The sequence below is a fragment of the Oryx dammah genome, unplaced genomic scaffold (assembly GCF_014754425.2).
Source record: "Oryx dammah isolate SB20612 unplaced genomic scaffold, SCBI_Odam_1.1 HiC_scaffold_2, whole genome shotgun sequence".
NCBI lineage: Eukaryota > Metazoa > Chordata > Mammalia > Artiodactyla > Bovidae > Oryx > Oryx dammah.
In genome coordinates, this window is record NW_024070186.1 from 88970972 (window position 1) to 88997345 (window position 26374).

Sequence of the window (26374 nt, forward strand, 5' to 3'; positions counted from 1 at the left end):
CTCTTCCCTCTCACATCTGGCCTTGGCTCTGCACCTCTCTTCCCTCTCACATCTGGCCTTGGCTCTCCACCTCTGCCCTTTCACATCTGGCTGACAGCCTCTAGGAGCTGCTGCCTGAGGGCTGTTGGTTGGAAGCCGAGGCTGTTTTTGGTCTTGCACGTGTCCCTTGGTGGCTGCTCCACGGGTGAGCAGGGGAACAAAGTGATGGCAGGGCCTGTCCTGGTTCCTCATTTGTGGGAGATGGTTGATCACAGCCTTCAGCTCTCACCAGCCTGACCCGTTTCGGGCCCTCAGATCCCAGGCCTCATCAGCTGCAGACCCCTCAGGCTGACCCCACCCCACAAGTGTTATCCTGATTCAGCAATTCAGCAACTCCTCAGAGACCTGGATGGACCTCAGTATTAAGCTTTGGCCTTGTCTGGGCCCAGGGTCTGAATGGGCCTCCAGGCTGGTGCTTTGTCCCCCTCCCCACCCCCTGAGAACAGAATTATTATCCTTGAGGCTGATGTGTCTGGGTGGGCCCACCCTACTCCTTCCTCTGCCCCTTTACTGCTGGTGAGTTGAAGCAAGTCCCTTCCTCCTCCAGTCACCAGGGGCTACCCTCACTTCCAGCCACCAATACTTGGCCTCCATCCCAAGGCAGAGGCAGCAGTGAGTCGCTTTGCCTGGCGCAAAAATAGTGATGCTAAATTTAAAAGAAAGAGCAAAATAATAGATGCTGACTGTCTTGGATTAATATCAGGGGACAACAGAACAGAAATTGACCTCTGAGATGGCCTGGTTTGGCCCCTTGGACAATTGTCCGAGGCTCTGAGACCAGAAGGGATTCCCCCCAAAGTACAGGGAGAGGCACAGTCCCTCATCTGAAACTTTTCAGATAAGATATGTTGTGGACTGTAAAATTTTTCAGAGTTTAAAAGGTTATCTCACACCTTGGTGCAATCTGGGCAGCACCTGATAATGAAACACAGAAATATTTCTGCAGCAAAATGTATGACTAGTCACAGGAAGCAGGACAAAGGTGATACTTCACATCACATCAGTAGATCAGTTTGGCCACCAAATAAGGCAGTTCAGATGTTGCCACCACATCAGTTATGAAAACACTTTCAGTTCTCAGGACTTTGAATTTAAAGTTGCAGCTCCAGGGCTGGAGCCTGTACTTTCACAGTTATGGAGGGCACCACACACTGGGCAGGGGGCGTCATATCATTTTTAATCATCACAGTAAGCCCACGAGAGAAGAGACTTTGCATGCAGGGAAACAAGCTTAGGGGCTTCCCTGCTGGCTAAGATGGTAAAGAATCTGCCTGCAGTGCAGGAGACCTGGGTTCGATCCCTAGGTAGGGAAGATCCTCTGGAGAAGGAAAAGGCTACTTATACCAGTATTTTGGCCTGACTGTATAGTCCATGGGGTCGCAAAGAATCGGACACGACTGAGCGACTTGCACTTTCAACAAGCTTAGAGCGGTTGAATAAATGGCCGAAGTCACACAAACAGTCCATAATGAATCAGGGCAGAAGCTCAAGTTTGCCTGAGCTGGAAGCCTTGCTCTAACCATTGGGCACCACTGCTGGAACTGGTGATATTTATCCTGCCAGCCCCATCTCCTGGTTTCTACCCAGGGCCATTCACATCACAGTATAAGTTGCATCAGCAGAAACATCCCCAGATCCGGTTTCACCTGAGACCAACTCAAGACTGGAGAGAGGCTGCGGGGGGAGAGGGGGATCGGGCGGGGCCAGAGGGAGGGCGGGGCCCTGGAGGGGTGGGGCCCGAGGGAGGGGGGCCGGGGCTAAAGCGGCCGCCCTCTCTCCGCAGTACTTCACCTACAGCGTACTGCTCAGCCTGCTGGCCTGCTCCGTGTTCCTGCAGATCAGCTGCATCGGGAAGCTGGTGCTCATGCTGGCCATCGAGCTCATCTACGTGCTCGTCGTTGAGGTGCCCGGTGTCACGCTCTTTGACAATGCCGACCTACTGGTCACGGCCAACGCCATGTAGGTGGCACCCGCCTGGGACCCCAAATGGGGTCTGGAGCATTGCAGAGAGACAGGGAAAGCGGAAGACTGGGGCCACAGGGGAGTGTCCTTTTGCTCCCAGCTCTGACCACCTAGGCAAAAACAGCACGGTGTCTTTTTTCTTTCCCCTCATCCCTCTCCCAGTGATGAGGGTGGCCTCAGGGCTACTAGGTCCCCTGTGCTGCCTCCAGACTCTTACTCAGTCCTGACTTCAGGCTTCAGTGATTCGTTCCTCATCTGTCCCAGGCAGCCTTTGATGAGTTATCTTCACCTCATTGTCCTTGCAACCACAGGCCCAGAGGGGTCAAGGTTCAATAGAGCTGGAAAGCAAGCTGCGTGGGAGCAAAGGAACAGCCTAGTTGTTTGCGGGTATTTGTCCTGCCTTAAGCCAGACACCTGGTCATACTTTATCCCTTTCATCCTTATGGCAACTCAGCAAAGTAGACAGGGCCTCCCTGGACAGTTGGGTAGTTTGTGCACTGCTCAAAGGCTCCTGACTGTGCTGGTGAGCAGCCAAGAGGTGGCATGAATGAAGATTGTGCCCCGGGCATTCTAGCTGGCAGTCAGCCTGGTCAAATAGTGACAGATGTCAGATGTCCCAGGGAGGTGGCTCTGTGAGAGGAAAGAGCGCTGATTTGGGGTCGAATTGAGTTTGAATCTCAGCTTCATACACATATTTGGCTATTTTTCCTGAATCTCCTATTATATTTTCCCAGTAGAGTGGAAATAATAATACCTACAGTGGTAATATGTGTGTAAAGTGCCTGATAACAGTACCCCTTTCTTCCCATTACTATCTCTGCCCCCACCCCCCAACACACACATCAGGAAGTGCAAAACGTGTGAGCTGACAGATCTGTGTCCCTTGAGAAAATGCAGCAAACCGTGCTTTCTCTGAGTTAGAGGAAGGGATTCATTCATCCATCTACCCAGTCACTCAAAAATATTTACGGAGCGCCTGCCCTGTTCCAGGCACTGAGTTTGGCAGTGGAAGTACAGTCATGGATAACATCGGCCACAACTCCAGTGTCAGAAATGATGTCACCTTCTTGTGCAGAGAACGTCACCTGAGAAAATGAAGATGTTCACTTTCATGCACTGGAGAAGGACATGGCAACCCACTCCAGTGTTCTTGCCTGGAGAATCCCAGGGACAGAGGAGCCTGGTAGGAGGCCGTCTATGGGTCACACAGAGTCGGACACGACTGAAGCGACTTAGCAGCAGCAGCAGCAGCAGTGAAGGATCTAAGGCAGATGCAAGGAAGAACTTCTCAGTGGCCGTGCGGGGCTCTGGGCAGATGACAGGGAGACTGGAGCGTGGGGAGCAGTGCAGTTTGCAGTCCTGTGTGGACGGGAGAAGGAGGAAGTCGACCCTCCACCCAAGGATGGGGCAAGAGCGGGACTCTGCCTGACTTTCTCTCCTGCCCTGCCCCTCCCCTACAGCCCCTCCCCTCCTCCTACTAAAGTAGCCCCGCCCAGAGAGTGGAGGTCCTTTCTGGGTTGAGAAACCCTGGCCTGGCTCTAGGGAGGCACTGTTTACTAGAAAAATCATGCAAGCCACAGATGTAATTTAAAATCTTCTAGTAGCTATATTAAAAAGCAAAACATGCAATTAATTCTAATAATATATTTGTTTAACCAATATATTCAGAATACTATTTTCATATGCAGTCAGTTTTAAATTATTAATTAAGTATTTGATATCTTCCCACACTAATTCTTCAAAACCTGGTATCTATTTTACACTAATAGCACATCTCAACCTGCACTAGCCACATTTTAAGCTCAGTAGCCACATATGGCTAGTAGCTACTGTACTGGACAGTACAAGTGTAGTGTTTCTCCTCTGGGTGGCAGCGATAGGCTGGGGTGGGAGAGGGGACAGGCTGCTGCCCAGGTAGGGTCCCAGGAAAGGACCGGGTGATTTGTGGTCCTGGTGACCAGATGCTAATAGGGACCAGGCTTTCTGCAAGCCTCCTATCCTGAAAGTGTCCTTGGATTGGGGAGAGGGATGCTTGGGGGACGGCAAAGGAACAGCAGTTGTGGGGGCAGAAATATAAGGCATGGGGACACAGAGCTGGGTGCAAAGGGTGGAGAGGGGCAGGGGAGGCAGAGAGGCCTGGAGGCTATGAGGCAGGGAGCAGTTCTGAACAGCCCTCTCCAACTCCTGTTCACAGAGACTTCAACAACAACGGGACCTCCCAGTGGTGAGTTGAAGCTCTTTGTCTGAATTCCCTGGTACGACCCCTGCCTGCCAGAGGCCACCAGCTCAGGCCACCAGCCCAGCAGAGAAAGCAGTGATGCACAGGTGGGAGGGGGCCTTGCTGGCAAGGTGGGTGATGAAGGAGGAGGCCCTTCCCTCTTGAAGTACCAATGGGGCCTCCCTGGGTAGGTACCGTTCTTTTACTATCTCCATCATCCCAAGAGGACTTATAGACTCAGGACCAAGATTATCAGGCCTCAGAGGCCATTCCACAGGCCTCCAGCTCTCCCCGGGGGTGTACATGAGACCCCAGGCACAGGAGAACACGTGCCCCTTCTGCTCCCAGAGGGGAGGAGCAAAGGCCAGGCCTGCAGGGTTGGTTGGTTAGGTCTTGCCTCCCTGCTGCGCAGGGAGTATGCAGCCTTCAAGGTTTGGGCTCTTTGCTGGGGCAGGAGAAGGGTTTGGGACAGCTGTTTTTAATTAGGAGTATTAGTAATGTTAACAGAAATATAATCAGATAATAATTGCTAACAGTTTTGGAGTTCCTACTATTTCTCAGATACTATACAGGAGTTTGCATACAGTATCTGTAATTCTTGCCACAGTCATGAAATGTGGTTATTGTTATCCCATTCTACAGGTTAGGAAACTAAGATTCAGAGAGGTTAAGAGATTTGCCCAAGGTTGCCCAGGGACAGTATGGCCTGCCTGGCTCCCTTGTTACAACCCCTGTCTTGTCAACTGAGAGAGACCTGGGATGATGCATTGCCTTGTAAGATGGCCCAGTTCATTTCCTGTTGTAACCAGAGGGAAGCACCCCAGTGATGCAGGGGAGTGAGCCTCAGTGGAGGAGTAGTGGCTGCTGGGCTGCAGGGCAAGCAGGGGCTGTGACGGGGCTGTCCACCAGGAAGATGGCACACCTCAGGCAAAGTTAGAGCAGGAGGGGGAGGAGGGGCGAGCTGAAGTGGGAGGAAGACAAACAGGCCTGAGCTGCCCTCGGAGCCTGGCATGAAGCGTGGGGCCTCTGCCTCCTGCCTGCAGCCCTGAGCATCCGACCAAGGTGGCGCTGAAGGTGGTGACGCCCGTCATCATCTCCGTCTTCGTGCTGGCCCTGTACCTGCACGCCCAGCAGGTGGAGTCCACCGCCCGCCTCGACTTCCTCTGGAAACTTCAGGTGGGTGGCCAGGGGCTGGGGTGGGGCGGGTGGGGCGTGGGAGGAGGTACCCAGGCCTCTGGGCACTTTCTGGGTTGGGCTGGGCCTGGGTTCTGCACTGACGAGGTGTCCTGCTCAGGCCTCATCCCAAATGCCTGGAACCCTGTGTCCTGGTGAGTCTGCCCCCTGCTCTCTGGGGCCAAGAGGCAAAACCTCAGAGCTCCAGGCAAACCCACCCTCGACAGTGCTCAGTGCTGGGACCCTGGTGGACAGGCAGGAGGAGAGGAGGGGAGCAGGGGGTGGGCAGTTCCAGGGCCTCAGAGGCCTGAGTGCGGGAGCTGGCACCAGAAGCATCTGAGCAGGACTCGATGTGACCAGAACTGGACCTGAAGCCTCCTCCAGGGGAAGACAGCTGGAAGGGGCATCAAAGTCCTTTGACAGGAAGTCCAGCCAGGTGGCTGTGCCCTGGCCTTGATGAGCAGTGGTCCAGGCAGGGGCAGAGGTGCTGGGTGCTGGGTGCCCTGGTGGAGCTGAAATCCAGCCAGTACTCTGCTGTCCAGGCTCTGTGCCCTGAAAGCTGACTGTGCCCACCTGGAGGAGAGGGTGATGCTGGGCCATGCACAGAGTGCTCCAGGTGCTAGCAGCAGCCCCTGTGTGGCCCCTTACTACCTGCTGGACCACCTCAAAAGGTGCAGGAGAGGGTGCCCAGGACCTGTGAGAAAGCCTGGCTTTAGATAGGAGTGGGGGTGGGGCTCAGACCTGTTGCTCCCTCCCAGCCGCTTGTAAGGCATAGCTTAGCCTGGCCTCTTTGCCTCCTCTGGCCTGACTCCTGTGTGCAGACCACTTCTCCAGCTCTCTGTAGCTTGCTTAAGCTTCCTCCATCCTCAGCTTCCTAGTAATGTCAAGATTCAAGTCTTCTGGCCAGGGCAGGAAGCCTTGATTTTCACTGGCTGCTGAGCAAAAGTGGAGGCATCTAGCTGCCCCTGCTATTGGGAGTTTTGTGTGAGGTCTTGCTAAGGTCCCCACTGAGGTCTCCAGTGGGAATGCCCTGAGGCTGGGGAAGCATGTTTTCCTGCAGAACGCCCCTTCTAAACCCTGGGTCAGGAGGGGCCTCAGGGGTACCCACTGTGAGGCTGTATCTTCTCTTCCCAGGGAGTGGCCTCCCAGCCTCCTCCCTGCTGGTTTGCGCCCCTCTTCTTGGGGAAGCTCCCTGGAGGCCCCCAGCTCTCCCCTGGGGGCTGACCAGACTCGAGCCTCAAGCCAATTTCCCTCCACTCCTCTGCTCTCAGCCCCCACCTCCCCCATGAGCCCTCCAGAAGCCCCTCCCAAGGTGGTTGCTGCTTGTGACTCAGTTGTATTGCAAAGACCCCGAGAAAGGGGTGGAGGCCAGGGAGGGGGAGCCTGCCACTCCGCTTCCTGTGACTGACTACCCCTTCACCCCCCACCTCCAGACCCTGTCCAGCTCGTGAGGGTACAGGGTCAAACGGGGGCTCCCACCAGGTTTCATCTGCTTTTATGGGAGCAAGTTGTAAAAAATTATTTTAAACTTACAGAAAAGCTAAAAGAACAGTGTAAAGAGCTCCACCAGTCCCTTCATCAGATTCCCCAGCCATTTTTCTGCACTTGCTCCATCACCCTCTCTTTTCTGACACGATGCCCCAATCCACCCCCTCAGTTCCCCAGTGTCTACCTCCCCAAAGCAAGGACACTCTGCATTATTCCCATGCAACCCCCCAGACAGGAAATCAACACTGTCCACCCACAATACATCCACTCACAGAACCATTCGTGTTTGGTCAGCTGTCCCAGTTCTGGCCCAGGACCCCCTCCAAGGTACCCTGTGCATTTAGTCATTATGTTTCTTGTCTTTGCCCCTCAGTTTGTCAGTCTTAAAGAGGTCCTTGTTCTGTAACCCTCAGTGCAGGGCCCTTGATGTTTCCTGTGTCCAGACTTGGGCCCCGCCTTCTGGGAGGAAAACCGTGCAAGTGACACTCGCTAGCCACCCCTCAGAGCATCACCTTGAGGGTTCCTCTGTGTTGGCCTGTCCCACCCCTGGCGACGTTAGCCTCAATCACCCTCGCAAGTGGGCGTCTGCCAGATTTCTCCACTGCCAGGTTCCCATCTTCCCTTTTGTACCCTGTTAGCATTTTGTGGAAAGATACTCTGGCATTACTCCAATGATCGGATTCTCAGCAAACCTCAGCCAGCAGTCCCAGCATCCATCACTGCCTCCTGCCTGCCAGGTGTGATGGCCTGTGTCTGTCATTCCTTCTGCACTTGCTTTTTTTTAATTAATTAATTTGGCTGCATTGTGTCTTAGCTGCAGCCTGCAGGCTCTTTCATTGCAGTTGCGGTGTATGGACTTAGTTGCTCCACAGCATGTGGGATCTTACTTAGTTCCAGGAGTTGAACCCATGCCCCTGCCATTGCAAGGTGGATTCTTAACCACTGGACCACCAGGGAAGTCCCCCTTCTACATTTGTTAATTGACAGTCTCCTTTAAGGCAGAGCTTTCCTTGTGTGTGTTAGTTGCTCAGTCATGTCCAACTGTTTGCAACCCCATAGACTGTAGCCCACCAGGCTCCTCTGTCCATGGCATTTTCCAGGCAAGAATACTGGAGTGGGTTGCCATTTCCTTCTCCAGGGGAACTTCCTGATCCAGGGATCCAACCCGGGTGTCCTGTATTACAGGCGGACTCTTTACCGTCTGAGCCACCAGGGAAGCCCAGAGCTTTCCTTATCCTCCTCTTACTTACTTCATTCATTTATCTACATCAGCCTAACTCATAGATTCCTGTCGAATTCAGTGGGGCTTACACTCTGCTCCTCTCATGATTTATTTTAATGTTTCACGTGTCCTGGCTCTGGTCAGTGTGTCTTCAGGTTGGCTTCCGTGTTCTTTGACATGTCTCCATCATTCTTTGAGCATTTTTTTACTTTCTGGCACAAGATGCTGTCTGGGGGCTCATCGTGTACTTTCCCTTCAAAGTGCCCCAATTGTTTTTAATGGAGAATGGTGTTTAGAAACCTAGATCAGGGCACCCCGTGTGCTCACTGTTCTAGGTCCTCTCTGTGGACAAAGATAGGAAATGTATATAAGTATATAGAAAATACACACATATACACAAACATATGAATGGATACTACTGCAGTAACTGTCAGTTGATATTTAAAACCATGAGTTGGTAGCAGTACCCCCATTCCCAATGCAATACCTCAGGCTTCTTTCTAGCCTTCCATGCATGCAAATATTATCCCTGGCAGTGAGAACTTCCCCTTCTATTTCTTTCACATATTTACTCATTTGTTCAATGGAACTGGCCTCCCTACCACCCCAGCCCCCTTCTCTGCCCCACCATGCCCGCTCCCCACCTCACTGCTCTGCTTCCTTGCTGGACACACCACATGTGGCGCTCCCTCCTCTGATCACATCCTTCCTCAGGCACGAGCACTCTGTACAAGGTTGGGAAGGAAGGGAAATTGACAAGGAAGTGGCTGGCCACTCCCCATTTTGCAAAAATGCACATGTGTGTGAGTGTGGGGGTAAGCGTGTCTACTTGTCAGGCGTGTCCGCCCGCCTGTACTGAAGCATCTCATGATGCTCCCGCATCCTTCCATCTCCCATCGTCCTCCAGCGCTTTGGGGAGGGGTAAATTATAACCTGAACATGGGTCCCTGATGGATGAGTGATGGTCTGTTGCCCCACCGCCAGTCTCACCTAGCAGCCCATTTAGCTGTTGGCTCTGTGGTCATGGTGGGTGGGTGTGGTGCTGACAGGGAGGTGGGGAGCCTGGGGTCCTCAGCTTCCCTGAAGCACCTGCACAAGACACACAGCTGCATGGCCCTCCTCTGGGCCTTGGTTCTCAGGAGAACCCATTCTTGTCTCCTCCCATAACCTTGACCTTATTAGGACCAGCAAGCACCTGAGCCATCCTGCCTGAGCAGAGCCCAGCCCTAGAAGCAGCTGGTTGTGCTGGCAGCTGCCCACATGTCTTGGCAGAGTTCCCAGAGTTCCCAGAGGCGGCAGGTGCACCTGACCAGCAACTCTGTGCTTGGCTTCTGTTCCCAGCAGCAGCTGTGCTCCCCGCGTCCCCATCCCCAGCCTCCACTGCCTAACACTCTGGGCAGATGCTCTCTGGGAAAGCATTCCTGCCACCTGTGGGCTGATCAGAGGAGCTGAGGTGCTCCTGGGTCCCCAGGCGTGTGGTCTCCGTGGGTGGTAGGGGCAGGAGTGGGGCAGCCTGGTGCATCTTCAAAGCAGCTGGGGCCCCTCTGCGGGGACAGCAGGGAGGAGAGGGACTCCCACACCAGCCTTCTCCCGCTGGCACACCTGTTCCAGGGCAGAAGCAGGGGGCCCTTATTTATGGGAGTTGTTGTTGTTGTTTAGTCACAAGGTTGTATCTGTTTTTGTGACCCCATGACTGTAGCCCACCAGGCTCCTCTGTCCATGGGATTTTTCAGGCCAGAATACTAGAGTGGGTTGCCATTCCCTTCTCCAGGGGATCTTCCCAACCCAGGGTTAGAACCTGCATCTCCTGCATTGCAAGATTCTTTACCACTGAGCCACCAGGGAAGCCCAATTTAGGGGAGGGGATGGTCAAAGTGTCCCACCCCACAGGAGCCACCTGGCAGGAAGACAGCATGTGCCCGGTGGAACCCCCTGGCATCTGAGGGTCCAAGAGCTTCCTTGGGTATGACCCACCCATCCCAAGAATTAGGTGGGTCCTCTCACCTCGTCCCTCAGCTTTCTCCCTCCCCGCTGGAACCAGACCTGCAGCCCTGATGGGTGTAGCAGCTCCTTCTCCATGGGCAGCCACTGCCCACCTGGAGACCCAGGGCCCTGAGAAATAGTCCTGGCCTTTTTGGAGGTTCTAGCTGCAGTGAATAGAAAGGCCTCCATGTTTAGTTAAGGAAGGCCCAAGAAGGCTGGCTAGATCTTTTAAACAGCCCTGCTAATGATGCTTGGCCTGCCTGTCTGCCTGCCTTACCTACACTGTTGCCTGCCCCCATTCAAGGGACCATTCTGTTTGCTGTTGAGGGGAGGGAGCAAGCAGACCCCTCTTCTGGACTTCTGTGCCCCTTGAACACTCTGGTTAGCTGGCTCCTTGCACACCAAAGTGCAGGACTACCTCTGTGCTTCAGCTTGTGGGCCACTATTGGCCTCTTGACCTGAGGGTTCTGCACTGTCCCTTTATCCTGGATGGTGAGTTTGTCCCAGGCCCAGGACCCAAGCTTGGGGACATTAGTGATGTCCCTGTCCTGCCCAGGTGGCACCTCGAGGCACGTGCGCCCTCTGGTCCTGGGGTGAGTCAGCTCTTGGGGAACCGGGGAGACCAGGCAGGGCTCTAAGCAGGTTTCCCTGCATTCAGTCTGCTAAAATGATTTTTATCAAATTGCTTTTCTGTGTGCGTTTCCTTATATGAAGAGGCAAATGGACAATCGAGGCGCACTTGGATGGCTAGAGGGCCATCCCCTGTGCGGGCGCAGGTTTGAACCAGCCTTTTACCCTCCTGCCTCCTTTTCATCTGGGGCAGGCAGGATCCATCCAGCTTCTCCTCTGGGACCTGTTTTCACTCAGGGTCCCTCCTGCAGGATCAATGCTCTCATAGGTGTCACTTTCCGAGAGGCAGGAGGGGAGAGTTAGCCACTTACAGAGCTCTCTTTTCTGGTGGTCAGAGTAATAGATGCTCTTTATTGAAAACCTGAAGTAGAGACAGCAGTGAGGATGCAGCTGGCACTTGCTGGAGTCTTGGGCCCATGTGGGCACGCAGGCGGGCTGCACTGCCGTTTTCTAAGCAGCCTGCCACTTGCCCTCCCTCTGACCGGGCCCTCTGTCCCAGGCCACAGAGGAGAAGGAGGAGATGGAGGAGCTGCAGGCCTACAACCGGCGGCTGCTGCACAATATTCTGCCCAAGGACGTAGCCGCACACTTCCTGGCACGCGAGCGGCGCAACGACGAGCTCTACTATCAGTCGTGCGAGTGCGTGGCCGTCATGTTCGCCTCCATCGCCAACTTCTCCGAGTTCTACGTGGAACTGGAGGCCAACAACGAGGGCGTCGAGTGCCTGCGGCTGCTCAACGAGATCATCGCAGACTTTGACGAGGTGCAGCTGGGCCCCGATACCCCCTTTCCCATCACCAGTGTGAGTGGAGACATCAGGAGCCCTGACTGTGTCCCAGGCACTGCCAAGGCGCCTGCGTGTATTTCTTCCCCATCACCATGTCGCAGTGGGGAGGCCTGGACTCACAGACATTAAGAGTCTTGCCTTGGGTCACTGCCTGTAAGCGGCAGAGCTGGGGTTTTAGCCTCAGCTGCCCCATCGAGGCCCCGCCTGGCTGACTCGCCAACCACCCCCATCACCTGCCATTCCTCTTGTGCCATCTCGGGCTGGACAGGGCCTCAGGCTGGGACTCAGCATTTGAGAGAGTCCAAGGGAGGAGGGATTCCCAAGCTAAAGGAGGAGGTGGGACCAAGTTGCAAAGCCTTGAACAGCAGAAGCAGAAGCAAAGACGTTTTCTTTGTTGAGTACCTAGTGTGTGCCAGGCCCTGAGGAACACTGTACCCAGTAGAGCAGTCTCGGTGCTGGGAGCTCACCATGTAGTGAGTGTGAGAGGGACAAGCCCAGCAGGAATGCAGGGGCCGGGGCATGGAGCACAAACACTAGAGAGATGGTGGAGCTGGGACCAGGCACTGTCAGAAGCAGCCCCCGAGACTCCCGGGCATTGTGGTTACTGGAGTTGCCTGAAATGGATGTGGACAGGCTTCCAGCAGATCCTGGAGACAGGAGAGAGTGGCCTGCTGGACAACAATGAGGAGGTTTCCCTGGGAGGGCTGGGGACCTTAGCCAGCAAAGGGAAAGGCGGCTGCCAATCCATATTAGGGGAAAAAGCCCCAGAGGTGACTCGTGACCTGGTCCCAGGGGCATTTGTATGTGGCTGGGCTCATAGCCCACAGCCCCTAGACAGCCAGTGGTTGAGTACTGGAGGAGGCCTGACTGTTGGGGAGCACCAAGGCTTTACTCTGAGTTGGTGACAGAGATGGGCCCCTCTGTGTGAACTGGGGTGAGGGGCTGTGCTGCTGCACTCCCCTGCAGACCTCAGTACTCAACTTCGGGGTGACCCAGGTTTGGCCTCCTTCTTCCCAGATCATTAGTGAGGACCGGTTCAGGCAGCTGGAAAAGATCAAGACCATCGGCAGCACCTACATGGCCGCCTCGGGCCTCAATGACTCCACCTATGACAAGGTGGGCAAGACCCACATTAAAGCCCTGGCCGACTTCGCCATGAAGTTGATGGACCAAATGAAGTACATCAACGAGCACTCTTTCAACAACTTCCAGATGAAGATCGGTGAGCCTGGCTCAGAGTGCTGAGGGCTTGTGGGGGCTCCCCAAACCCCCTCTCCCATCCTGCTTCCATGAGCCAGTCTAAGGAGGCTGATGTTATCGTATGTCCCTGCCCAAGGGGCAGTGTTGGTGCCCATCACACAGCAGAGCTCTCCCAGGGCCTAGAGGTGCCTCCTCTGCATGGTGGTGAGCACGGGACACCATTTTTCTCAGTTCCTGCCTTTTCTACCCACTATGCCCACCAGAGAGGCTTTGAGGGGGATGCTGTGTGCCAAGGGCACAGGGCTCCCCATGGGAGAGGCTGGAACTCAGAAAGGGGTTATTGCTGAGTTCTAAGTGGTTTCTGTGTGTGTGTAAGCAAGATCTAGGTGATGTGAAGGTTCCTCTAATCTACAAAAACTGGGGAAAGCAATGGTGAGGATGTGAAGATAAGTTGAGTCTACGTATCTTCCTTGGATTCCTTCTTTGTCAAATGCTTTGGCCCTTGTGGGGTGGCTTTGAGGAGCTTCGTAGGTGCTGTGGTATCTGGGGGGCAGGACTGCTGCAGGAGAGAGGGGAAAGTTCTGAGCAGAGGCCCTGGGCCAGTGTCAAATCAGGCAGAGCTATATTCTACTTGTTTAGAAACTCTTTGAACCAAAACCCTATATAATTTTTTTCAATTTCTGTATTTATTATTTTATTTCTTAATTGAAGTATAGTTGATTTACAATATAATATTAGTTGTGGGTATGCTGCTGCTGCTGCTAAGTCGCTTCAGTCATGTCCAACTCTGTGCAACCCCATAGACGGCAGCCCACCAGGCTCCACCGTCCCTGGGATTCTCCAGGCAAGAACACTGGAGTGGGTTGCCATTTCCTTCTCCAATGCATGAAAGTGAAAAGTGAAAGTGAAGTCACTCAGTTGTGTCCGACTCCTAGCAACCCCGTGGACTGCAGCCTTCCAAGCTCCTCCATCCATGGGATTCTCCAGGCAAGAGTACTGGAGTGGGGTGCCATTGCCTTCTCCAGTTGTGGGTTTACAGCATAGTGATTATACTCCAAGTAAAGTTATTATAAAATATTGGCTATGTTTCCTGTGCTATACATCTTCTTTGTATTCCTTTTGTTGTTTATTACCCCAGTCTTCTATTCTGACACTTTTCAACCCTACAGAAGAGCTGCAAGAACAGTGCAGGGAAAACCCACGTACATCAGCACACCTGCCTATTTGCTCCACTACAGCATCCACTAAACGATCTGAGAAACACAGCTCTGTGTTGCTCGATAAGGTTCAAGGTGTCTCAGTGGCTCGTTTAGTCCTTATCTTGTCAAGGATACCCAGGCTTTCAGAATAAGTTACTTTTTCAAAAGAAACAGCTTTGTCAAGCACTGCTCTCTACCTCTTGAGGATGGTGGAGATAAAGAATGGTTTCCGAAAGAGCAGTCCTTTGTCAAAATTTTAATGTATTATCAGCTCCCTCCCAGAAATGTCTCAGGCCAAAAATGATTCAGATTTCAAATTTTTAAAAAAGGAACAGTGATTCACCAACAAAGATACTGGTATTTCAGTTCTCAAAATTAGCACATTAAACTGAAATATGGATTCTTAAAAGTCAATATTGTGTCGTGAGGGTCCTCAGGAGATCTTTTGTTCTGGCCTGAGTGCTGGGAACTGGCTTTCCCTGAGGAGCTGGCCGTGCGGGCTGGTGGGCACGTGCGTGCAGACTGGACCAGGTTTTCATTTTGCATCAGGTGCTGGAAACCCAGACCAGAGCCAGCTAGGGGGTGGCCTTAACTGATGGAGCCATCTGTGCTTCTGTGTAAACATCACCCCTGGTCTCCCATGATGTTGCCTCCTTGTTTTTCTTTCATTCCACCTCCCCACCTCCTCTGATCTGCACTTCTCTCCTGGCATGTATGTTTCTGTGAGCTGCCCCAGCTCCTGAGCTGGACCAGGACTGGGGATTGAGCGGCAGGCAGACAAGGAGCTGGGCAGGCAGCTGGGAGCCTCGTGTGGTAGATCCTGCCCTACAGACACATGATGTCTTCCCTGGGAAGCATGGCTGTCACCAGTGAAGGTGACAGCCCAGCCTGGGAATAGCATGTGGGGTAAAAAGCTACCTGTGGCTTGATGGGCCCAAAGAGGAGGTTGGTGGAGGGAAGAGTTTTGAGGACTGATGACATTTCTGATTTAGTGAGTAGTCGAGGGGTGTGTGTGGGAGCTTCTGCTGTATTTGTGGCCGCACGCTAAGAAATAGTTAAGCCACAATTAGGCTTAATGAGGCCCATCATGAGAGACAGTTTATGTGACAGGAGGGAGTGCCCTGGGCCTTGGAGATGGGGCAGAAAATATCGAGAGAATGTTGAGGCAGATGTGTCTGGGAAGGACTTTGCTGGGAGAGGAGGAAGGGCATTTGAGGTAGAGACCGGCACAGCAGAGGCTCAGGGGCCGGGCTGCTCAGTGTTGTCTTGGGCAGGACTAGGAAGGCAGACAGACTGGAGCAGAAGTAGAGGAGAAAGACGGAGAGGGAGAGTCCACATGGATGTGGAAGATTACTTCCCAGCGTCAGTCACTGCAGCATCACCACCCTGGTGCAGAAACCTGGGGGTGAATTACTTGAAGAGAGCAGATACTGGGCAGGGAAGTGGATTAGGAGGCAGGTTCTGAGAATGAGAGTGGTGGCTCCCCTGGAACAGAGGAGCGAGGCGAGTCTGGTATGCTGAGTCTGAATTAAAGGTAGAAACTTAAATGCCACCGGGAGAGGGGTGGTTAAAGAAAAGCAACCAGAAAATGCAAAAGGTCACTGGAAACCTTAAGGAGGGCAGTCTAGCGGTGGATTTGCAGGCGCTGAGAAGTAGTGGCTATGTGAATGGATTCCTGTGGTCTCGAGTTAGCAAGTGTGCGATAGGATCCAAGCAGTGGCAGCTGTGGGGTTAGGTACAGCCTCAAGCCAGGAGGACCCTGGGTGTCTTCAGGCTAAGAGTCAGGGGGAGAATCTGCCAAGAATTGGGGGAGGAATGGTGTCGAGGGCAGGCAGGAAAGAGTTGGTCTGAACCCTGATGAGAATTCTGACTTCTGTGCCCTGCAGGGCTCAATATTGGCCCCGTGGTGGCGGGTGTGATCGGAGCCCGCAAGCCTCAGTACGACATCTGGGGCAATACGGTGAACGTGGCCAGCCGCATGGACAGCACCGGTGTGCCCGACCGCATCCAGGTGAGTGCAGGAGCATCCACCTCCATGTCCACTGGGGGACCTCAGTGTGACGCTAAGCGGTCTTCCAGCAGGCTGCTCACAGTTCCTAAACAGAATTTCTGCAACCACATTTGAGGGAGATGCGGTGGTTGGTGCTGATGCAGTGGAAACTTGGAGAACACAATTGTGTTTCAGGCTCTCAGTACCTTGGACAGATCTTCTAGCCTGCACAAAGCCCTCTACTGGCCACAGGAGGGATTGTGGGGAATGGCACAGCCAGCTGCCCATGCCAAACCAGGAGCGCTAACGCCACACAGCAGGCACACAGAGCAGTCACAAGGCAGATGGCTGCAGGGAGCAGGATTTGCTAAATGGAGCTCAGAGCACTCAGGGCTGGGTTTGAAAACGAGACAAGGTCCCTGGATGGTGCCCCCACCAGTCTTAACAGCTAAGGAGCCTGGCCAGAGACCTGGAGACTTTCTCTTCTCTTCATCCTGTACAGGCTGGTGCTCTTCAGCTGCTTTTCTTTGTTTATCTCAGGCCTTGCTTGATCTGACACAGAGAGGCCCTGAACTGTGGAACCTCGGTTAGCCTTCCTGGTCTTGGTTTTCCCAAGTACAAACTGGGCCATTTTTAAGGTCCTTGCTCACACTGACGCTGCTTAACCGTCCCCTAACGTCACTCCCTTGTGGGGCCTCTGAACAAAGGGACTGACCCCAGCACGGCCCTGGCTGGCCTGTGGGTGTTGCCTGAGGGGCCTGGCCAGATGGCCTCCTCTCACCTCCATCCTGGGGAGGGTGGCGGGGGGAAGAGAGTGGGACAGAAAGGTGGGAGTGGGGGTCCTGAGGAGAGATGGAGAGAGGAGAGAAGTGTTTACAGAGCTTCAACCCCCCCGCCCACACACACAGATGTGAGGGGCTCAGTCAGTAACCGACAGCCAGGCACCTCCCTTTACATAGGGCTTACCTTTCACAGAATGTGCTGCCCTTTCCTGGCTGGACAGCAGGTGTGGGTGGGGGCCCCGGCAGGGGTGCTGGCCATGCTCAGAAGCAGCTCTTGGATCACCCTGTGCTGAAGCTTTAGTCTCACTGCTCCTCCTGTCACCTCTGCTGGGCCCTTCACCCTGCAGTAGTATCCTGCCGTTACTGACACTGCCTCTGAGTCCTCCTCTGTGTTCCAAAAGCCAAAGCAGAGGTGGGCAGCACAATCTGGAGTGAATCCGGGCTCTAGCATTTACCAGCTGCATGACTTCAGGCAAGTGGCATAGGTTTTCCGAGCCTGAGATCATAGTTCTAACCTCATAGGAAGATGAAATCAGATCAGCAGTGGTTCTCAAACTGTCTGTGATGGAAAACCAGTTTCTAGAACTTTCTGAAAGGTCTGGAGTGAGGCTTTGGTAAAACACTTGGGCGTGGATTGTGGGGAGTGGGAGGGCTGTGAGCTCCTGAGAGCTCCCCTCAGCTTCTGCAGCTCTCTCATTGTGGAGGATGGCGATAGGCAGTGCGTGGCCACAGGTGCATCAGGGGCTGGCCACCCCACCTGGCCGGGAGTGGGTGCTGCCTCCTTCTGGGTTCTGAGGCCCTTCCTTGGGGGAGCTGCCCCACAGTGAGGCTGCCACCCACCCTTCCAAGTCAGGGGCAGTCAGGTCATGGATGGCCTGTCCTCTCTCCTCCTTTGCCTCTTAGGTCACCACAGACATGTACCAGGTGCTGGCCGCCAACACATACCAGCTGGAGTGCCGGGGTGTGGTCAAGGTCAAGGGCAAAGGCGAGATGATGACCTACTTCCTCAACGGAGGGCCCCCGCCCAGTTAGCAGCCACCGTGGACGCCAGGCAGCCTGGCCTCCAGAGACATGGCGGAAGCCTCGCTCCAGCCCGCGAGGCCGCCCTGAGATTTCCCACTTTGACTCCAGAAGCAGCCTCTGCCCTTGCGGGCGGGAGGGCTGGCGGTCTCCGTCCAAGGCCCGGGGTGCCAGCGTCCTGCGAGCACCAAGCTGACCAAAGATGTCTCCCTCTGTTGAAGGCGCCGCCACATGCGGTCGGAACCTCGAGTTTTCTCACTGACGGGAGCTGCCGCGCGCGGAGAGGAGCGGCAGGAGGGATCGGGCTCGGCAGGGCAGGCCGCCTGGGCGCAGGACCGCGGAGCTCGGCCTCCGGCGGGCGGGAGGCCGCGCCACTCTGGCCCGGCCCGAGGCTGCTTTTCTATGTGAGCCTTTACACTTCAGACCGAGGCAGCGGCTCTGCAGGCCTCGGCAGGAGCGCTGGCTTTTGGATGGGCCGTGGCCTTAATCGCGGGCCCCTCTCACAACCCACAGCCGGTGCCCCTGGAGGGGACAGGACTAACTGCGAGGGGGAGGCCAGAGGACTCGGAGCAAGGAGTGATGGTTCTGAGAAAAAAAGAAAATATTTATTAAATAAAACAAAACACGTTTCTGTGCCCTTCTTTAGACTGTGCTAGCTGTATGCGTGTAAGAGGCCCACAAGCAAACCAGGATGCCATGCGGAGGGAGGCCAGGGATCCCAACTTGTCTTTTTGTATTTTTTATTTTGTATTACTGAAAACCTTGGAGATCTAACAAATATACCAAATTCTATATTTTGTAAATTCTCTATATTAGAAAACAGCTGTGCACAGCAGGGCATTTGTGCTCATTTGTACTGTATGTATGTCGGTGTGTGTGTGTGTGTGTGTGTGTGTGTGTGCACGCGCGCACGCACGTGTGTTTATGCTGTGGAACTGTTCTCATTCAGGACACCCATTTCCCTCACCTCAGATTTTCCTAGGTCCAACCAGAGTAGTGAGCGTGTCCTTTTGGGGTTCCATATGTAGAAAGATGCATGTACACATTACCCTATCTTTCTCCCTGTCTCTCTCTCTCTCAGACACACACACAAACTTGTCACCTCTATTAAGTAAAATGCAAACAGAATAAAAAGAAAACAAAAGCCTCTTTCCCATCACAGGCCAAGCTGGAGTCAAGGGAAGCAGCCTCAACCCGTGGCAGACAGCAGGGCCTCCTTCCACCCTTCTGCTCCCAGAGATGTCAGCTTTTGCTTCGGGCAGAGAGGGAACCCCTGCAACCCTGAGAGCTCAACTGGCATGGTGATGGGGGGAAGGCTGGGCTGCCTGGCTTTCGATGCTGGCCAAGGTGCAGGCGTATCTCTCTGGAGATGATCCCTCAGGCAAGGAAAGGATGGGGGCTTTGCTCTCCATCTACAAACCAGACAGAGGAAAGAGTGGAGGCCAATCCATGGGCCAAAGCCAGCAGAAATTTCATTTTGTCTGATTTCATTTGTGGGGGTGGGAGCAGTCAAATACACCAAGAAAAAATTCTATTTTTTACGTCCTATGAGGGAGGCATTTGGAAAAGGATATACTGTCATAGAGACCTTATTCAAACAGAATCCTTGGGTCCTGTGCCCAGATCTCTTCATTCCGTCTCAGGGCAGCATTATTCTCGCCTCCCATGTAAGCTTGAAGGAGGTGAGGAGGCAGCTATATGCCAGCTGCAAAATGTTACTTTGACACCCCCCTGCACCACCTCTCAGTGGACACTAGCCCCGCCCTCCCCTTTCTACACACCACCTCCCACCCCAATCAAACACAATTCTGAGAAGCAAAGCTTATGGGCCTAACACTGGCAGCCTTAGTCTACCTGTGCTTTTGCTGCTCCATCCTCTGAATTCTGCATCACCCCTGCATCTGTCGCAAGGGGCTGGCATTCTCCGTGGTGTTGTATTCGAGTCCCTGACCTCTCCATACGGCCCGCCAGTGGTGCTGGGTTTTCATTTTGCTCCCAACCTGAGTAACGTGTGTGCTGGTTTCTCCAGTGTTTCCCCTGTTGGTCATGGACTCCCTGCCTCGTGGGGCCCCTCCCTCCCACCCCAGCAGTGACTGGTGACCACGTGCAGTGCTAGCTCTTCATTCCCTCCAAGGGGTGTGCACTCTTTTTATCCCTGCTCTTGCAAAAATGAATACAATTATGATTTCCCATGGAAATGGAAAAGTCTATTTAAATAATTTAACTATTAAACACTTTCACTGGTAATGTGTCCTGGTCTAATTTGCGTCTTGGGCGGTGGGCGTGTTTCCAGTGGGAAGAACAGTGCTCTCAGTGCAGGACAGGTCCTGCAGAGGACATCTCAGAGGGTAGAGAGCGCCCCTGAGTGGGGACAGTGCACCGCTGTGGTGAGAATGTTGGCCAGACTGCAGTCACTGTGGCAGCAGGAGGGAGAACACTGGTGACCTTGGACGTGCCAGGGTGCAGGAGGCCACGGGATGGAGACATAGGGAGAGGGACCAAGGGAACAAGCAATGAAGGATGGAACCAGGACCAAGGGGAGGATGTTTTAAAACAGGTGAGCCAACTGTGTTTCAATGTTAAGGGAATGAAAGTTTGAAAATACAAGAGGGAACACAGATCATTGAAAGGACCCAAGTAGGTGGCAGTGGGGGAGATGTAGGTAGGAGGTGAACTGACCTGACTTGGATAACTAGGAATATTTATCAGGCAATCTGTCTGCTAGAGCCTAGGAAAAGCACCCTACAAACATGGCTTCATTTAATCCTCCTGGCCACCACACTTCACTGAGGAAGGAACAGAGAGGCTGAATCCTCTGCCTAAGTCCACACAACTGGTAATTCACACCCGAGATTCAAGCGGGCTTGTCTAGTGAGCCCACACAGATAAGTAACTTCACATGTGTCCCGGACTCCTCCTTTTCCGAGAGAAGGGAAAGGTGGTAGGAGGGCAGGGGACCCTTCTCAGCAATTCCCACCTGCTGCACCCATTAAATACAGGGTTATATTTGGCTTCAGGAAATAAAAGCAGAGGAGCTTGGTCAAATAAAATTGAACACAAGTGAGAAGGAAGGAACTATTGAAAGATACTTCACTGGGCTTCATTGTAATAATGGCCACAGAGGGACACAGATGTGGTATTCCCGGTTCTAGGTAGGCCTCCTATCCCAAAGAAAATAGATATCATTAGGAATTCAAATAAGTGTGGAAAAGAATGTAATTGCATAGAGCTAAAGTTTATTTATAATTAATTCATTAGTTATTTTTGGCTGTGCTAGCTCTCCGTTGCTGCACAGGCTTTTCTCTAGTTGTGGCAGGCAGGGGTTACTCTGTAGTTGCAGAGCGCCAGCTTCTCACTTCAGTGGCTTCTCTCGTTGCAGAGCGTGGAAGATCCCGCATATCTTGGAGCAGCTAAACCTGTGCACCACAACTATTAAGCCTGTGCTCTAAAACCTGGGAGACGCAAATGCTGCAGCCCAAGCATTCTAGAGCCCGCGCTCTGCAACACAGAGCTAAGTTTTAACTTAGAGATCTTTCAGGATCTTTTAGGAGTGCAATCATGGGAAATCATCAGTTAAATCCATTTCACCTGTAACCTGCCTGCCCTAATCATTTTAACTTGCTACAAAAGTCTTGCGTGTCCTCCAATCTGCATGTAGCCTAAACAATGAGATATTGGCACGAGTTGTTTTCCAGAAACTTAAGAGTTAGCTACATCCTGTTCGAGATGGGCCAGCCAGTTCAGACTCTTAACCACAGATGCCTCAACTAGGCAGGCACAAGTGACCTTTTGAACAGGCAGAGGCTTGTAGCTTAGTTATGCTTGTGCGGAATGAGGAGTTTTGCACCTTTTTCCAGTCACCTTTCCCCACATTCCCTCATCCTCCAGTCGCTCTGTTTCTTTATTGGCTATCCTATATCAGTACCCCGCATCTCTTGCCCTGGGGAGGTAGATTTGAGATGCTTTCTCCTGTTTTCTTGCTTGGCTGCCTTGCAAATAAGTTTGCTGCAAACCTTGGCATCTCAGCATTTTGGCTTGCTGTTCTTCAGGGAGGATGAACCTGATCTGGTAACAGGTTTGATGAGCCTGCAAGAAGAGAAGTCCAGAGGGAGTTCCTGCCCGTAGTTTGTCAGCCCCTTGCCCGTACTGAGAGCCTGTGAGCAAGTTCAAGCGGCTTCCTGGGCCATTTGTTCCTAGGGTTACCCACCCCGATCTTCTCAGGGAGGGGCCACTGACCTCTAGCATTTAGTTTCATTTTGTAGCAAAGAAGTGGCTTTGGGGTTTGGAAGCTGTCTTTGGGTGAGAAACCTTGTTAAAAAGGTATACCTGTGTAAGACTGTCCATATAGATCATGAGTTGAAGGCCCACCTGGTGGAATTGTGGCAGACAATGGGTTAAAGGCTCAGGGACTCCTGGTTTTGTCTCGTTTTATTTTGGTTTTGTCTTGGTCTTGTTCGTCTACGTCTATGTCAGGTTGTCACTTATTAAGAATTGGCTATTGGGGACTGAGCTTCTTGGTGACCACAGCAAGCAATGGTAGAAAGACTTTGCTGCTGTGACCACCTGGAAGTAAAGCGCTTTCAAAATCAAAAATGTTAATCCAATTCCCTCTTCAAGATTTCTAGGCTGCATTCTCTAAAACTAGGGAGATTTCAGGTATGAATCCATGGAGAAGAAGATGGTAGTTTTTGATAGCACAGCTTGACTTTAGGCTCAAGAACAAAATGGCCTGAAAATGGATCTTTAAATCAATACAATTTTGCAGCTAGAATTATTTATTAAGTAGGAAGAAAAGTGTGATAAAAATCTAGTGTAATTTTTTATGTCATTGTATCTGAGTTGCTGCTGCTGCTAAGTTGCTTCAGTTGTGTCCGACTCTGTGCAACCCCAGAGAAGGCAGCCCACCAGGCTCCCCCGTCCCTGGGATTCTCCAGGCAAGAACACTGGAGTGGGTTGCCATTTCCTTCTCCAATGTATGAAAGTAAAAGGTGAAAGTGAAGTCGCTCAGTTGTGTCTGACTCTTAGCGACCCCATGGACTGCAGCCCATCAGGCTCCTCTGTCCATGGGATTTTCCAGGCAAGAGTACTGGAGTGGGGTGCCATTGACTTCTCGGTATATCTGAGTAAACCTGTGCAAAGAAAATAAGACTACAGTTCAATAGGAAGGGAAGGCAAAGAAAGCCGTTCTGCCTGATCCTAAGGAAAAAGAGGACTTGCTATTAACTCAGTAGAACACTCTGCTTGTTCCTCCTCCACCCCCATGTGATGGGGCTGCTACTCCTTTCCTGCCAGTGCCCGAGCCACAGCCTCTGGGCCATGGTTGCCCCTGTCTCTGAGAATCAAGAAATAGGAATGGTCTCCCCTCTCATATCCACCAGAAAGTGAAAGTTAGTTGCTCAGTCATGTCCATCTCTTTGCGACCCCATGGACTGTAGCCTGCCAGGCTCCTCTGTTCATGGAATTCTCCAGGCCAGAATACTGGAATGGGCTGCCATTTCCTTCTCCAGGGATTGGACACAGGTATCCTGCATTGCAGGCAGATTCTTTACCATTTGAGCCACCAGGGAAGTCCGATCATATCCACCAGAGAGCCACCCAAGCTCAGGGCAATCCTACCATTAAGGCAAATCCACACTGAGGGTGTAAATGCTGAGACTGGGCAGTTGATGGCATTGATTTGGGTCCACTCTTTCTTCAACTTCAGGTTTAATTAATCAGAAGAACAATATGCCAGAACTCTGCCCTTCCACTGCAAGGGGGCACTGGTTCCATCCCTAATCGGGGAACAACAATCCTGCATGCCACATAGCACAGCCAAAAAATTTATATATATATATGCCAATTTATAGAGATGACCCATAGAAAATGAAAAGTGTCTTTTCAATTTCTGCAACCCACAACCCAGTCTGGGCAGATGTTGAAAATTTATTAAACACCACCCATACTTCAGCAGAACATAGAATGGTGCTGAATAAAGCTAGGGAGAGGGCAGATGGGCTTCATACAGAAACTCTTGGTAATTCAGTATGTGCTGCTGCAAGCATAGCTACACCAACAGCGGATCCTAACTGGGGCTCGAATGCTGAACATTATCAAGACTGCATTCTTGCAGGGCAGGACCCAGGGTCAAAACAAGGAAGCCTTAATAGAGTCAGGGAGCTAATACAGAAACTGAGTGAGAATCTTCAGAACTTCTAGAAAGAGTCTTTAAAGCTTATAGGCAACGTGCAGATACAGATCCTAAGACCCCAGAGAATTTTAAAAGAGTTTAATGGCTTTTATCGGTGAAAGCAACCTCAGTATACAGAAGAAACTGCAAAAGGTGGAAGGGGCTTTAGGAATGCCTATGTCTCAATGTGCTGAAATTGCCTTCAAAGTTTTTAATGGCAGGAACCATGTTCAGGAGAAAAGGGAACAGCGGAGAGTGAAACAGGCCTCGTAGCTGGCTGCTGCCTTAACACAGGGGAGAGCTAGACCAAATTGAGGAGCCTCACAAGGGACTCAGCACAAGGTGGGAGGCCTCAAGCCCCAGACTTCCACCTGAATGGGGCACTTGACAGTGGGACCCCGCAACGTGCATACTGCCAACAGGGGGGACACTGAAAAAGATTGTCACATCCTAAATAACATTCTTGAAGGTAAACAGAGGATGAGGTGGCTGGCTGGCATCACCGACTTGATGGACATGAGTTTGAGTGAACTCTGGGAGTTGGTGATGGACAGGGAGGCCTGGTGTGCTGCGATTCATGGGGTCGCAAAGAGTCGGACGCGACTGAGCGACTGAACTGAACTGAAGGTAAACAGGTGGCACATCAGGTGTGGGAGCTGAGAATGACAGTGAACAAGAATGACAGGGCCCAGGACCTCCTCTCAATCCTGCATCCATCAATATCCCCGTAGGCAACCGCAGGTGACCACGACTGTGGGAAATCAGCTTTTGGACTTTCTGACTGATGCTGAGGCCACTCGCTTTGTTAAAAATAGGCTTTCTAAACCTTCCTCTGAGGCTAGGATGTCCAGAGAAACCTGAAAAAGCCTTTTCTCCTGCTACTGGACAGTCAGATGGGGGAGACCCATCAGAAGCATGGCTTTCTTTCCCTTCTGGGTTGAGATTTACTGAGTTAAATGGCAAGGGTACCTTTGCACCTGCAAGAATGGACATTAGAATACCACCAGGGCAGGCTTGCACACTGCAGGCTCAATGGCTTTGACCCTGAAGAAAACATCCAGCAACTATCCAAGGAGAGAGATGGCAGAGGTGAGCTCAGAGGAGTGAATGGATGGGAGGCAGGGAGAACAAACACAGCTATACCTCTACAGGTTAGGCTTTGCTCTAGGGCAAAAATCCCAAACTTAAAAGCATTACCCATTAAAGGAACAGGGGAAGTGGGGAAGTCAACCCCTGCTAATAGCCTTCCTTGAATATGATTTAATACACCTCTGCCTGCCACCTTCTAGAACTCTGATTTTACCAGTCAGACACCAAACACAAACTGGTTTGTGCACAAACCAAAGAACAATTATTCAAACTGCAGAAGATATTCATCCAGTGCCTAACCCATACACTCTGCTCACTACTTTGGAGATTTTTGTTGGTTTACCATTTTGGATTCAAGGAATGCCTTTTTTGGTTATACCCTTGAGTTTCTGAATCCCAAGAGTTGTTTGTTTTCAAACGGGAAGATCTAGATACAAAAGTTTAACAAAAATTAAACAGTACTGCTGGATGGCACTTCCTCATGAAATCACACAACTTGTATTTGGACTCAGAGCATAGGTTGCGGAAACCTCAGAACGCATCTCAGGGCTAAATGAAGCTCAGGTTCTTTTGTCTCAGGGCGGAAAGAATTCTTCAAGAGGCAAAGGGTCAGGCAGGAAGTGATTTATTAGTATAGGATGCTTGAGAGAGATAAGCAGGCAGGAAAGGGCGTGCCACCCTGAGAACTTAGTGGGCTACAGTTTCATAATAGAAAAAAGGAGGGGGGAGGGGAAGACCATCTTCTTCCTCATTCTTTTTAGGAAGTATATTTATTTATTTGGCTGCACCAGGTCTTAGTTGTGGCATGCACAATCTAGTTCCCTTCCTAGGGATTGAACCCTGGCCTCCTGCATTGGGAGCATGGAGTCTTAGCCACTGCACCACCAGGGAAGTCCCCTTCCTCATTCTTGAGTAGACATCAAATTTCCATCATCAGTTCCTTGTCCACACCCGGCCAAGGAGTTTTCTTGACCCTGTGTGGTCAAACTGGGACTGTTATGGTGCCATGGAAATGAGCAAAAAGGCAGTAACATTCCTAATGTTACTCTGAAAGCAGTCTCAACTACAGACAAAGAACACAAAGAACGTTGCAGCCATCAGCCACTGCAGCTGCCCTGACTGTGCACCCTGAGGGAATGCAGGATGGAGAAAAAGAGGACAGGTTGTTATGGTGCATATCAAAGGGATGATTTCAATGAGCCCAGACTCTTGCATCTTTCCATGTGAAGAAAGGGCTTCTCCAGAGGCTCAGATGGTAAAGAATCCACCTGCAATGCAGGAGACCTGGGTTCCGTCCCTGGGTTGGGAAGATCCCCTTGGAGGAGGGCATGGCAACCCACCCCAGAATTCCTGGAAAATTCCATGGACAGAGGAGCCTGAGGACTACAGTCCATGGGTTACTGAGTTGGACACGACTGAGCGA

The 26374-nt window shown here is 52.1% G+C and overlaps 1 protein-coding gene across 1 annotated transcript in view; it reads left to right on the forward strand.

The window, feature by feature from the left end:
- Positions 1-19940, forward strand: part of ADCY5 (adenylate cyclase 5) — a 159326-nt gene extending 139386 nt beyond the window's left edge. Inside the window, exons 15-21 of the mRNA XM_040250406.1 lie at positions 1823-1998; positions 4196-4225; positions 5263-5395; positions 11215-11478; positions 12520-12724; positions 15788-15912; positions 17577-19940. Coding sequence (XP_040106340.1) covers positions 1823-1998; positions 4196-4225; positions 5263-5395; positions 11215-11478; positions 12520-12724; positions 15788-15912; positions 17577-17705 — 1062 coding nt within the window. The 3' untranslated portion in view covers positions 17706-19940. The remainder of the gene's footprint in view (positions 1-1822; positions 1999-4195; positions 4226-5262; positions 5396-11214; positions 11479-12519; positions 12725-15787; positions 15913-17576) is intronic.
- The last annotated feature ends 6434 nt before the right edge of the window (positions 19941-26374 follow it).